General features: G+C 38.0%; 2 protein-coding genes across 6 annotated transcripts; one reads left to right on the top strand and one right to left on the bottom strand.

Moving 5' to 3' along the window:
• Positions 1–823: 823 nt before the first annotated feature.
• On the bottom strand, positions 824–3733 carry LOC132559803 (retinitis pigmentosa 9 protein-like). Its single transcript, XM_060224433.1, has 5 exons — positions 3702–3733; positions 3029–3141; positions 2272–2363; positions 1919–1980; positions 824–1244 (listed from the first exon to the last, which is right to left on the bottom strand). Exons 2-5 carry the CDS (start codon positions 3096–3098, stop codon positions 845–847), a joined length of 624 nt encoding a protein of 207 aa, XP_060080416.1. The 5' UTR covers positions 3099–3141; positions 3702–3733; the 3' UTR covers positions 824–844.
• Positions 3734–3791: 58 nt separating this feature from the next.
• On the top strand, positions 3792–12479 carry LOC132559687 (probable tRNA N6-adenosine threonylcarbamoyltransferase). 5 transcript variants are annotated; one of them, XM_060224317.1, is made up of 8 exons: positions 3792–3858; positions 4614–4739; positions 9006–9125; positions 9230–9331; positions 9984–10057; positions 10402–10859; positions 11124–11222; positions 11685–12479. In XM_060224317.1, the coding sequence occupies exons 2-8, from the start codon at positions 4625–4627 to the stop codon at positions 11722–11724; spliced, it is 1008 nt and encodes a 335-aa protein (XP_060080300.1). In that variant the 5' UTR covers positions 3792–3858; positions 4614–4624; the 3' UTR covers positions 11725–12479. The 5 variants fall into 5 exon arrangements, with proteins under 5 accessions (XP_060080300.1, XP_060080292.1, XP_060080308.1 ...); XM_060224309.1 differs by having other exon boundaries at positions 3798–3983; XM_060224325.1 differs by having other exon boundaries at positions 3805–3983; positions 4617–4739.
• The last annotated feature ends 384 nt before the right edge of the window (positions 12480–12863 follow it).

Genomic DNA, 12863 nt, shown 5'->3' with positions numbered 1-12863 from the left:
TTGTTGTTCTTTAATTTGGGTGTTCCTTTTATAGTGTATCTGAACTCTTGGTGCAGGCTCTGAAGGAGCTATTGTTTATGCTTTGCAAAGGAAGGAAGAAATTATGAATGAATTCATTGAATTAGCACAGAGTTTGATAGTGATGTGACAATTTGACATACTGCGCTCAGCTCTAGGTTAGGTGACATTGGGGTCTTGATTATGTTTTTCTGTTTTTGTGGATACTGAAAAGATACAAGTATTCTATAAAATCATATTTATTTCACAGCATGACAATTGCAATATATCTATATTTTTCAGTGAGTGTGAACACTAATGAAAAATACAGATACCTGGGATATTCTGTCATACAAGTGAACCTACGGAAACCATTTAAATTTTTTTTTTATTATAAATGAAAGAGCCAACCCATAATAGAATAAAGCAGTGTTAAAAAATTAAGGGAAAATTTAGCACGTTCTTTGACATCAGTTAGTTTGATGTTATGCTTAACAAGATGATGTCATTTTGAATAGGCTGTTTACGGGGTATTCTACCATCTTATTCTGTTATCGGGTAAGAATCGCTCATAAAGTGGTTCATATAACAAATTTGAGAGAACCAGAAATGTACATGTGAATTATCTGATGGGCGTCTTATCAACTTACACTTCATTTGCTCAGAACATGAAAACCGCTGAATTTTAATGTTAACTCCAAGTGTCATTGACCTTAAAAAAAGTCTATTATTACTTATTATTATTGTCTAAATGGCACATTACATAAATGCGCTGTACACTTGTTTTTCAGTTACCAATTTATAATTATTACAACATACGAAGTAATTAAGTGTTTTATTATCATCTTTAATCTCTTTTGCGTTTGGTTTTGTGACGTTTTTTCTCCTTGTAATCTTTGTGTTTCTGTTTTGTCTTTTTTCTATGACCAGTATCATTATGATGATTATGTCTCCTTTTTCTATCTTCAGTGTCACTTAGATGCTTGTGTTTCTTTTTTCTCTCATCAGTGTGGTTGTGATGCTTAACTTTCCTTTTCTCCTGTTCACTGGAATCACCTTCTCTATCACCCCTATGTTTCATTGAGTCCTTTCCTTCGTCATAATCTACACTGGCATGAGAGGATTTCAATCTTTTTACTTTCTTCTTTCTATGACTTCTGTGTTTTTTCTTCTTTGTGGATTTTTCACTAAAGTCGGAGTCTGAAGATGATGATGTCTGTGCTATCAAATCTTTCAGTTGCTGAATTCTTAAACAAAGATAGTCATACTAATAAACATAAAACATGTCAACAACATCATAATTTATTCATACTACTTTATTTCAGAAATTAACTTTAAAATGCATCACTCATAGAGCAACAGGATGCTTATTTCAATTCAGTTTTGACAATTGCATCAAACTGATTTTCTTCCAAAGAAAATATGCTGTACTTTACAATCAATTGTCTTTTTTCTCCATTTTGAAAACAAAAAATATACAAATAAACAATTAAAATTCAGCCAGTTAAATACTCAAACTAAACATCCTGATCCAAGTACTAAGTATATGTGTATGCTGCTACAATATCTATACATAGTAACACTGTTATGGTGTCATAACATATGCTTTTGTCATTTTTAATTATTTATTTTCATGGTACCCATGCTTAAATGCTAGCTTTTAATATTTCGCTGTCTATCAGAAATTTTTTTCTCTGATCTTCGTCTTATCTTACAATTACAAAATTTTGTCCTGTTCCATTAAAGAAACACAAATTATTGTGCTTTTGTAGCCAATCATCCAAATCTGTAATTGGTCAAATGACAAACAAATCATTTATAAGTGAATATTTTAAAGCCTGAAGTGACATTGTAAACAACTTCTTTGCATATATTGAGTATTGCTCTAAGCAACTTCTGATATTGAAGTCTTATATCCTACCTTTCTTCTTTTTGTCTTCGTTTCCTATCCTCTATATACTTTCTCATTGGGTCTTCATGACTCTGTAAAGGGAGATAATACCCTGTAAATTTAGTGTTTGTTAAAATCACATCTTTAAGGTAAGCTCCAAATAACTTACCGATACAAAAAGCAATATGGACTAAATGTCAATGATCCTTACTGCAGGTCTCTGCTGGAAGTTGTCATTTGCTCATCAAATAAGACAAGATGGGCCAATGTCATTTAGTAGAAAATTTCTGAAAAAACAAACTGAATTTAGATTTGTTAAAATAAAGGGGTGACTTGTTTTCCGTATCTTTATTACTATGTCAACTTCAGTGTGTTATACTTACCCATCTAAAGCGATCAGTTTGAGTTGCATCACTGATGAATTTAGGACATTTTCTATCTCCAGCTCGATGGCCATAGCCACGACATGACCAACCTATACAAACAAAAATGAAGAAAAACCACTTTGAAAATTTTTTTATACAGAACAATCATCATCAATATGATTCAAAATGAAATAGTACACCTGATCTTTTTTGCATTCAACTTTTATATTAAGCAGTTAATGAGAATTTATGATGAAGTAAATAATGGTTTGTTTTGATTACACTAATCAAAATCAGCACAGACCCAAGATACATCCATGTTATTGTATGTCATCCCTAAAACATTAGCAATTCACCAGGAAAGCATTATCATGGTTTCCATTAGCTCCTATACATAGCTTTAGGTATTTAAATAGGCATATGCCCATAACAGACATCTGTCTAATAGAAAAGTAAATGTCTGGTGCAGGAGTGTGAGGATCAAGATTCAAATGGTGAAACTGAGAGGAGCCTAAAACAACAGTTGTATTCATGTGTATTAACTGCCAAACTCTAAAACAAAACTGCATCTTGTCATGTAACTTTCCCTGTCTGTGACCTCCCTTTCTGATCTCCTTGTCTGCCTGTCTTTGACCTCCCTATATGTGACCTCCCTGTCTGTAACCTTCCTGTCTTTGACCTCCCTGTCTGTAATCTCCATGTCTGTGACTTTCCTGATGGTATTACCCTCTTTGACAATTCCCAAAATACTCTTTACTTGAATGGACTGACTTACACTGTAGAGGCTTCCCTTTTTTCTCCCCTTCTCCTACATCATCAGGTCGACTTGACTCAACTGTAATCATTGCTGTTCTCGTAAATCATGGATGATGTGATATAAGTAACTTTCTGTAAAGAAACATGTACATGTATAATGAATATGTTAAATTATGGACATAGTGTAGAACTATTCTAAGTCCATGGTTAAATGAATTGTATCAAAAAAATAATGTAAAATCTTTGTTAGGAATTACATGGGTTTTAGGCCTACCAGAGTTCTACACTGTAAACTGATGTGAATCTTCATATTACAATACAAATCTAAATTTCAAATGAACATGTGTTATTACGGATTATGCTTTTTCAGAACTGTATAATTCTATCGCAGTGGACTCCAGACTGAATTCGGTTAATCTAACAGAAATAAGGATTGCCAAGCCTTACTCACATATCTCTCTATCTATATATATCGTACATCATAACGCGCCCTGTGAACACACTGACAACGTGATGAGAGAGCTAGGCTATGGGGATTTAGGGCCGTGTAAATAAAGTGAATCGATTTAAAGAAGGTAGTGATTTTGCGTGCAGCAGCGCCTTCAAACATTAGGTTTTACATGTAAAACTTGTTATTTATCACTAGTGGGAACTTCAAAGCGACTGAGGAAGTCCTGAACCATGAAACTCACTCAGTTGATTTGCAGCCTGCCTGCATTTCATATATGGAAAGCGCAAGTAGATTTACGTACTTCCGGTACGCCGGTTTAGAACTTCCTGTTTACTGAAACAACGACTAAGCGTAGCACATGGGATAGAGAAACCGACTGCAGTTAACAGCTAATAAGGGTACACGTGATTCGATGATAAAAACGTTGGTGTATATGTAGATTCAAAAAAATGTAAATAGAATTAATAAATCGTAATCGATTTGTCTGGTTCTACGTCACCACTCACAGTCTACTAACTATCAGGTAACACGTACATGTAGGCTTAATCTGTTAAATTAATAAACTGTTAGGTTTGGCAGTCGCTCAAACAAAATAGCGACACTGTTTAAGTAAGAAATATATATCATCCACAACTATGTACACACTTTTTAAAATTAGACGGTAGACGAAAAATTCAAAACAATTGCAGTCCTCCTGTTTTAATTACTTTAACCAAGTCTTAATTTAAAACTAATGTGGACACTTTCTAATGGAGCTCCTACATTAACAGAGTCTTTGTAGAGAAATATTGAAATTGATCAGAAATTCTGGACAATTGAGAAATGATTACATGTAGACTCCTGATGCTTTTTTATTGGTATAGGTCTTTTCTGTTGGAGATTTTTGCAAATCCCAGATAACAGCCTTTTTACACTTCCTTTCACTCTGTCAGTTTAGATGGTATAGCAATAAGCTTAACTGCTGATGGGGGCTGAGAATGCCTCATGTCTTCATACATCCAAACGTTATGGTGTATTATTGACCGAAATTCAAATACCTATGGTTCAACTCAATATTACATTTTTCTCCATAAACCATCATTCATTTAAGTAAAAACAATGACAATATACTTTGATAATCTGCTAAATTTATGGTTTCCTTAAAATGTTTTAGCAGTGTGAAAAATGGTGATTGCTATTGGATTCGAAGGCAGTGCCAACAAGATCGGAATTGGCATTATCAAAGATGGGGAGGTATTATCTAACCCTCGGCACACTTACATTACACCTCCAGGACAAGGTATGTATATTATGGTGCCAAAAAAGATTGAAGAGTTTTGGCTACATTTTTTCTTAATTCCCTATTTCAGTCAAACATAATGCAATCATGTATGTAGTCCACGTTATCCTGTCTCTTTTAACACACACACACAACTGCGAAAGCTTGTCCTGCTCCCTGCAGTTTCATCTGGTGAATATGTGTATATTTTGAAGTCAACAGACATGTGACATCAAAGTATTGCTTTGGCAATAGTGAAATTCTATTTACTTAATAAGACATGCATACTTGCACCATGCATATATTCATTTACACAGTACTTTTATAGTGAAACATACCTATTCATATACATTTTTTATAGTGTATTGTTTACACAATGGTGTGTGGCAGGAAAAAATAAAGTGGGTGTTTTCCCTTTCTTCCTGTATTTTGAAAACTTAAGATGACGATATAAAGTTATTTGAACGACCTTGTATGAGATGACTCATTGGCTATGTACCATATATATATGATTACTTTTAACTAGATATTTTCACTGTGTGAAATTTGGTGATAGCAAATGCCATAAAAATGCCACAACTGATTGTTAGATAACATACATTTGTGGATTTACATTATTGTGTCTTGGCATTCTGCACAGGGATATACACTTATGAACAACATCTGGGAATTAAACTGATGACTGCACAAAACCAGAAATCTTCAGGAAAATAACTTATTTGTGTTATTGTCCTAGTAATCCCCAGTCAAGGCAATGTTGTCGTAGTCATCTCCAGTCAAGGTGATGTTGTCGTAGTCATCTCCAGTCAAGGCAATGTTGTCCTAGTCATCTCCAGCCAAGGCAATGTTGTCCTAGTAATCCCCAGTCAAGGCAATGTTGTCCTAGTCATCTCCAGTCAAGGTGATGTTGTCGTAGTCATCTCCAGTCAAGGCAATGTTGTCCTAGTCATCCCCAGTCAAGGCAATGTTGTTCTAGTCATCTCCAATCAAGGTGATGTTGTCCCAGTAGTCACCAGTCAAGGCAATGTTGTCCAAGTCATCTACAAGGGAGATGTTGTCCTAGTCACTTCCAGTCAGGGCGATGTTGTCCTAGTCATCTCCAGTCAAGGCAATGTTGTCTAAGTCATCTCCAGTCAAGGCTATGTTCTCTTAGTAATCTCCAGTCAAGGCAATGTTGTCTTAGTCATCTCCAGTCAAGGCAATGTTGTCCTAGTCATCTCCAGACAGGGCAATACTGTCCTAGTCATCTCCAGTCAAGGCAATGTTGTCCTAGTCACTTCCAGTCAAGGTGATGTTGTCCTAGTCATCTCCAGTCAAGGTAATGTTGTCCTAGTCACTTCCAGTCAAGATGATGTTGTCCTAGTCATCTCCAGTCAAGGCAATGTTGTCCTAGTCATCTCCAGCCAAGGCAATGTTGTCCTAGTAATCCCCAGTCATGGCAATGTTGTCCTAGTCATCTCCAGTCAAGGTGATGTTGTCCCAGTCATCTCCAGTCAAGGCAATGTTGTCCTAGTCATCTCCAGTAAAGGTAATGTTGTCTTTGTCATCTCCAGTCAAGGCAATCTTGTCCTAGTCATCTCCAGTCAAAGCAATGTTGTCCTAGTCATCTCCAGTCAAGGCAATGTTGTCCTAGTCACTTCCAGTCAAGGTGATGTTGTCCTAGTCATCTCCAGTCAAGGTAATGTTGTCCTAGTCACTTCCAGTCAAGATGATGTTGTCCTAGTCATCTCCAGTCAAGGCAATGTTGTCCTAGTCATCTCCAGCCAAGGTGATGTTTTGTCGTAGTCATCTCCAGTCAAGGTAATGTTGTCCTAGTCATCTCCAGACAGGGCAATGTTGTCCTAGTCATCCCCAGTCAAGGCAATGTTGTCCTAGTCATCTCCAGTCAAGGTGATGTTGTCCCAGTAGTCACCAGTCAAGGCAATGTTGTCCAAGTCATCTACAAGGGAGATGTTGTCCTAGTCACTTCCAGTCAGGATGATGTTGTCCTAGTCATCTCCAGTCAAGGCAATGTTGTCTAAGTCATCTCCAGTCAAGGCTATGTTCTCTTAGTAATCTCCACTCAAGATGATGTTGTCCTAGTGATCTCCAGTCAAGGTGATGTTGTCCCAATAGTCATCTCCAGTCAAGGTGATGTTGTTGTAGTCATCTCCAGTCAAGGCAACATTGTCCTAGTCATCTCCAGTCAAGGCAATGTTGTCATAGTCATCTCCAGTCAAGGCAATGTTGTTCTAGTCATCTCCAGTCAAGGTGATGTTGTCCCAGTAGTCACCAGTCAAGGCAATGTTGTCTTAGTCATCTCCAGTCAAGGCAATGATGTCCTTGTCATCTCCAGTCAAAGCAATGTTGTCCTAGTCATCTCCAGTCAAGGTGATGTTGTCCTAGTCATCTCCAGTCAAGGTAATGTTGTCCTAGTCACTTCCAGTCAAGATGATGTTGTCCTAGTCATCTCCAGTCAAGGCAATGTTGTCCTAGTTATCTCCAGACAGGGCAATACTGTCCTAGTCATCCCCAGTCAAGGCAATGTTGTCCTAGTCACTTCCAGTCAAGGTGATGTTGTCCTAGTCATCTCCAGTCAAGGTAATGTTGTCCTAGTCACTTCCAGTCAAGATGATGTTGTCCTAGTCATCTCCAGTCAAGGTAATGTTGTCCTAGTCACTTCCAGTCAAGATGATGTTGTCCTAGTCATCTCCAGTCAAGGCAATGTTGTCCTAGTCATCTCCAGCCAAGGTGATGTTGTTGTAGTCATCTCCAGTCAAAGCAATGTTGTCCTAGTCATCTCCAGTCAAGGCAATGTTGTCCTAGTCATCTCCAGACAGGGCAATACTGTCCTAGTCATCCCCAGTCAAGGCAATGTTGTCCTAGTCATCTCCAGTCAAGGTAATGTTGTCCTAGTCACTTCCAGTCAAGATGATGTTGTCCTAGTCATCTCCAGTCAAGGTAATGTTGTCCTAGTCACTTCCAGTCAAGATGATGTTGTCCTAGTCATCTCCAGTCAAGGCAATGTTGTCCTAGTCATCTCCAGTCAAGGTGATGTTGTCGTAGTCATCTCCAGTCAAGGCAATGTTGTCCTAGTCATCTCCAGCCAAGGCAATGTTGTCCTAGTCATCTCCAGTCAAGGTGATGTTGTCGTAGTCATCTCCAGTCAAGGCAATGTTGTCCTAGTCATCTCCAGACAGGGCAATACTGTCCTAGTCATCCCCAGTCAAGGCAATGTTGTTCTAGTCATCTCCAGTCAAGGTGATGTTGTCCCAGTAGTCACCTGTCAAGGCAATGTTGTCCAAGTCATCTACAAGGGAGATGTTGTCCTAGTCACTTCCAGTCAGGGTGATGTTGTCCTAGTCATCTCCAGTCAAGGCAATGTTGTCTAAGTCATCTCCAGTCAAGGCTATGTTCTCTTAGTAATCTCCAGTCAAGATGATGTTGTCCTAGTGATCTCCAGTCAAGGTGATGTTGCCCTAGTCATCTCCAGTCAAGGTAATGTTGTCCTAGTCATCTCCAGTCATGGCAATGTTGTCTTAGTAATCTCCAGTCAAGGTGATGTTGTCCTAGTCACCTCCAGTCAAGGTGATGTTGTCGTAGTCATCTCCAGTCAAGGCAATGTTGTCCTAGTCACCTCCAGTCACGGCAATGTTGTCCTAGTCATCTCCAGTCAAGGCAATGTTGTCCTAGTCATCTCCAGTCAAGATGATGTTGTCCTAGTCATCTCCAGTCATGGCAATGTTGTCCTAGTCATCTCCAGTCACGGCAATGTTGTCCTAGTCATCTCCAGTCAAGAAGATGTTGTCCCAGTCATCTCCAGTCAAGACAATGTTGTCCTAGTCATCTCCAATCAGGGTGATGTTGTCCCAGTCATCTCCAGTCAAGAAGATGTTGTCCCAGTCATCTCCAGTCAAGACAATGTTGTCCTAGTCATCTCCAGTCACGGCAATGTTGTCCTAGTCATCTCCAGTCAAGAAGATGTTGTCCCAGTCATCTCCAGTCAAGGCAATGTTGTCCTAGTCATCTCCAATCAGGGTGATGTTGTCTTGCTGTAGATGATATTGTTGCATTATTGGTATGATTCATAGAAATCAAATATTCATAGGATTCTATTACCAAACCCCTTATTTGTTACACTGAATTTTAAATGTTAGTCAAAAGAAGACAATTTTTGCGTTGCAAGTTTTTACAAACAAAATGTTTCTTTAAGACAATCTTTTGAAAAACATCTACTCTTTAAAAGTCAGGCAAAACTGTAAGAAAATGGTCATATTTTCCCTGACTAGATGTTTCTGTACTTTTCAGGATTCCTGCCAAGAGATACTGCCATACATCACCGCAAACATATCCTAGATGTACTCCGACAAGCCCTGAAAGAGGCCAACATTGAACCCAAAGATCTGGATGTAGTATGTTACACAAAAGGTAATGACCCAGCACACCTTCATATAACAGCGCTGCTTTTCAGTGCAAATCTACCATAGACCTCTGTTTCATGAAAAGCTTGAATTGATAATTTTGGGTTACAGGTCCAGGAATGGCAGCTCCTCTCGTGTCTGTTGCAGTAGTAGCCAGAACTGTGGCCCAGCTGTGGAGGAAACCTATCATAGGGGTCAACCATTGTATAGGGCGTATCCTTTATCATAGAGATCAAACATTGTATATGCCAAAGGGCATATCCTCTATAATAGGGGTCAAACATCATATAGGCCATAGGGCATGTCTTCTGTTATAGAGGTCAAGCATTATGTAGGCCATAGGGCATGTCTTCTATTATAGGGGTCAAACATTGTAAAGTCTATAGGGCATGTCTTCCATTACAGAGTTCAAACATGTCTTTTGGGAAGAAGACTGAGAATTTGGGAAGAATGCTTTCAGGAGTAAACTACATATTTTTGTAATTTGGCCATATTGTGAAATGAATCTAGTCTGGAAAGGGGCCAAATTTGGCTCTACACAGCTCCCTGAAAAAGTTCTGACAGAGTGTATCCTTTATCAGAAGGGTCAGTTTTTATACAGGTGTTTCCTGTCAAAGAGGAAAATCATTTTATAGGGTATATCCTGTATCACACTGTTCAACCATTGTACTGAGCATATCCTTTATAATAGAGGTCAACCATTGTATACCGGGGTATACTTTATAGTAGGATTTAAACATTGTACTGACATGTTCATTATCATAGGAATTAGGTATTGTTTAGGGTGTATACAATTAGAGTTTACTTTCTGTGTTTATATTATCTATTAAACAAATGATGTTTTTGTATCTTTAACAACTGCTAGATATAGAGATGGGGCGCCTCATCACAGGAGCAAACAACCCGGCTGTGTTATATGTCAGTGGAGGTAACACACAGGTGTGTTAATATCAGTGGTGATGTAGCCTCACCTTTGTGTAATGTTTCTGTGTGGGATCAGGGGGAAATTATAGAGTTAATGGCCAAAAATGTTTAAGCCCCCTCTCCAAGGCCTAACCCTTAACCCCCATTCCTACCCTTTTTCACTTTTCCAAAATTTTAGGATTCACCCAGGTGCTAATTCTTCAATTGCTAAAGATCAATAACAATCAAATAAGAAGGTGGTTGACTTATGATGGAAAAGGCTTTGTATACAACATACATTATCCAGTAAACATCTGTGTAGTTGTTAACACTTGTAATAATGAGCCTACAGATGTATGTGTTTGTTGTTAAACTCACAGGTGATAGCCTATTCTCAACAACGGTACAGAATCTTTGGTGAGACCATTGACATTGCTGTTGGGAACTGTCTGGATAGATTTGCGCGGGTGTTGAAGTTGTCGAATGATCCGAGCCCAGGATACAATATAGAACAACTTGCAAAAGGTGGTAAAAAGTTTCTAGAGCTGCCCTACACAGTCAAAGGCATGGATGTATCATTCTCGGGACTTTTGTCATTTATAGAGGAGAGAGCAGCGAGCCTGGTGGAGAGTGGACAGTATACACCAGAAGACCTCTGCTTCTCCTTACAAGAGACTGTGTTTGCCATGTTGATTGAGATTACAGAGCGAGCCATGGCCCACTGTGGCTCTCAGGAAGTCCTCATAGTAGGTGGAGTGGGTTGTAATCTCAGACTACAGGAAATGATGGGCAAGATGGCTGAGGAAAGAGGGGCCACTCTATTTGCCACAGATATGAGGTATGTGTATAAAAAAAGGAAACCTAAGTGTTAAGGGATGAATTAAATGTAGCAATCATTGTTGTCATATATCATATATATATTTCACTTTTGCCTGAAATCAAATAGCATTGTGATATACATCCTGGATCCCAGGTGAAAATACTACTGTCTTCACTAATCAATAGTGCTATTTTCATCTTGGAGCCAGGATGTCTTGAGAAAAGTTCCATTCACAGTCCGTCTTGTTCCAGATTTTACAAAGTTTAATGATCTTTATTACAGATTCTGTATAGACAATGGAGCTATGATTGCGCAGGCCGGCTGGGAGATGTTCCGAGCAGGAATAGTCACCCCATTAGAAGACACATTTTGTACACAAAGGTATAATGATTTCTTCATCTAATGGTAATTCTAAGGCCTCAGCTTTATCCAGTTTTTCAAGGCCAATATCCAAAAGTGTTGCTCTGCATGTTGTTAAGTTTTATTGAAATGTGAATTTGATGTAATCACATAAACAGGTAAAGAACAGTAAAACAGGCACTACTGGTATATCTTGAATTCTAATTCATTTTGAAAAACAGAGAAACATCTGTTTTATTCATGCGAACTCGTACAAAAAACTCAGTTAAAAGTTGTCTAAACTAGGAGTTGTAGGATTCAGTTTCGTAACCTATAACTAATTAATTAAGAGAAAGATAACAAAATGGCTTCATGTTCAGGATTTGTCTTGTCTCTACTAAACATTATCCATTTCAGTTAATTTGAATGGGTGTTTTAAGAAAGGTACATATCTATGATGCATTATTCAATAATTCTATAAATAATGTCAACTATTTACTACAGATTCAGGACGGATGAAGTGGAGGTGACATGGAGGAAGTGACTGTTTATGTTCTGTAATATTCCTCATCATTACCTAGAGGAAGTGATGATCAGTACTGACCAGCAGATGATGAGACTGACCATCATTTTGACCATCACAGGCACAACCTGGAAAAGTTAATCACACTTTTCCCTGTTAATGCTGTCATGCCAGATTGTTGATAGATTTTATTTCTGTGAGATACTTTTGGAAAAATCATTCAGTTACCATGGAAACAAATCTTAAATACTGATAAGGCTTAACCTTGTCTTGGTGCAGATTGCAATGAATATTGTTGATGAATATAAGAGTTATGCCCCTTCCGTTTTCAGACAAATACACCTCCAACACGTTGTTTATTTTAGTGGTGATTACAGCCAATGGGGGATATGGAGTCGGACACATAGGACCCTGACAATGTTGTTTTAATGTAGAATAGGATTATACGTTTGTGACCACTACCACGTAAAGCCTTGCTAAAGTTTGTTTTCATTCTTTGAATTGCCTTCATATCAAAGTTCAACTATACATGTTTGTTTCTTCTCCAAAACATGTTTTACTAAACAAATAAAAAGATGGCAGAAGTGTTTCCTAATCAATGAGTGACAATACACATATAAACTTTACCAGTTGTATATAGAAGAGGGAGAAATGTACTTCCCCTTAAAACAACTAGTTACCAAGGTAAACCTTTTACATATCTAGACCTGTATCACAACTCACAGTTGGCCATGTATATATGATGCTATGTTTTATTAAAGATTTTTTTAACCAAATGCGTGTTTCATACTTGATGTACATACTAAATAATGGAAAAAAAAACTGTTGTAAAAAAATTAAACCACTAAAACAGGTGTGAAATACAGCTATGAGAATATGTTTCTGCAGTTAATGGTGGTTTTGAAGATGTGAGTGCTTATAACTGAACTGTAAAGTGGTTTAGTTCTTTGAGCAGATAGTGGAACATATTGATAACAATGGTCTCTTGTTTCAGGTTGAGTCTGGGGCATGTTATCTGCTCTACCTTTACATTTTGGGCAGAAATGTTGTATCCTGTTAAAAGTAGGACAATGTAACCTCTTTCTACACTTGGAGGTTTATGGGCGATATCCAAGGGGTGGGCCGTATTTATCAGACAACACAAGTGTTATCATCAAAAC

The sequence above is a fragment of the Ylistrum balloti genome, unplaced genomic scaffold (genome assembly GCF_031769215.1).
Source record: "Ylistrum balloti isolate Yb309-2 unplaced genomic scaffold, AGI_CSIRO_Ybal_v1 Utg369664, whole genome shotgun sequence".
NCBI lineage: Eukaryota > Metazoa > Mollusca > Bivalvia > Pectinida > Pectinidae > Ylistrum > Ylistrum balloti.
The sequence above is the reverse complement of the archived record's forward strand: the minus strand, read 5'-3'. Positions and strand labels throughout refer to the sequence as shown.

Excerpts from the sequence above, each read along its gene's own strand:
- LOC132559687 (XM_060224317.1), top strand. The coding sequence starts at position 4,625 with ATGGTGATTGCTATTGGATTCGAAGGCAGTGCCAACAAGATCGGAATT. Across the intron at positions 4,740-9,005 it reads CATTACACCTCCAGGACAAG|GATTCCTGCCAAGAGATACT; the intron begins GTATGTATATTA and ends TGTACTTTTCAG. Across the intron at positions 10,860-11,123 it reads CTATTTGCCACAGATATGAG|ATTCTGTATAGACAATGGAG; the intron begins GTATGTGTATAA and ends TCTTTATTACAG.
- LOC132559803 (XM_060224433.1), bottom strand. The coding sequence starts at position 3,098 with ATGATTACAGTTGAGTCAAGTCGACCTGATGATGTAGGAGAAGGGGAG. Across the intron at positions 2,364-3,028 it reads AAAAGGGAAGCCTCTACAGT|GTTGGTCATGTCGTGGCTAT; the intron begins GTAAGTCAGTCC and ends TTGTTTGTATAG. Across the intron at positions 1,245-1,918 it reads CGAAGACAAAAAGAAGAAAG|AATTCAGCAACTGAAAGATT; the intron begins GTAGGATATAAG and ends TCTTTGTTTAAG.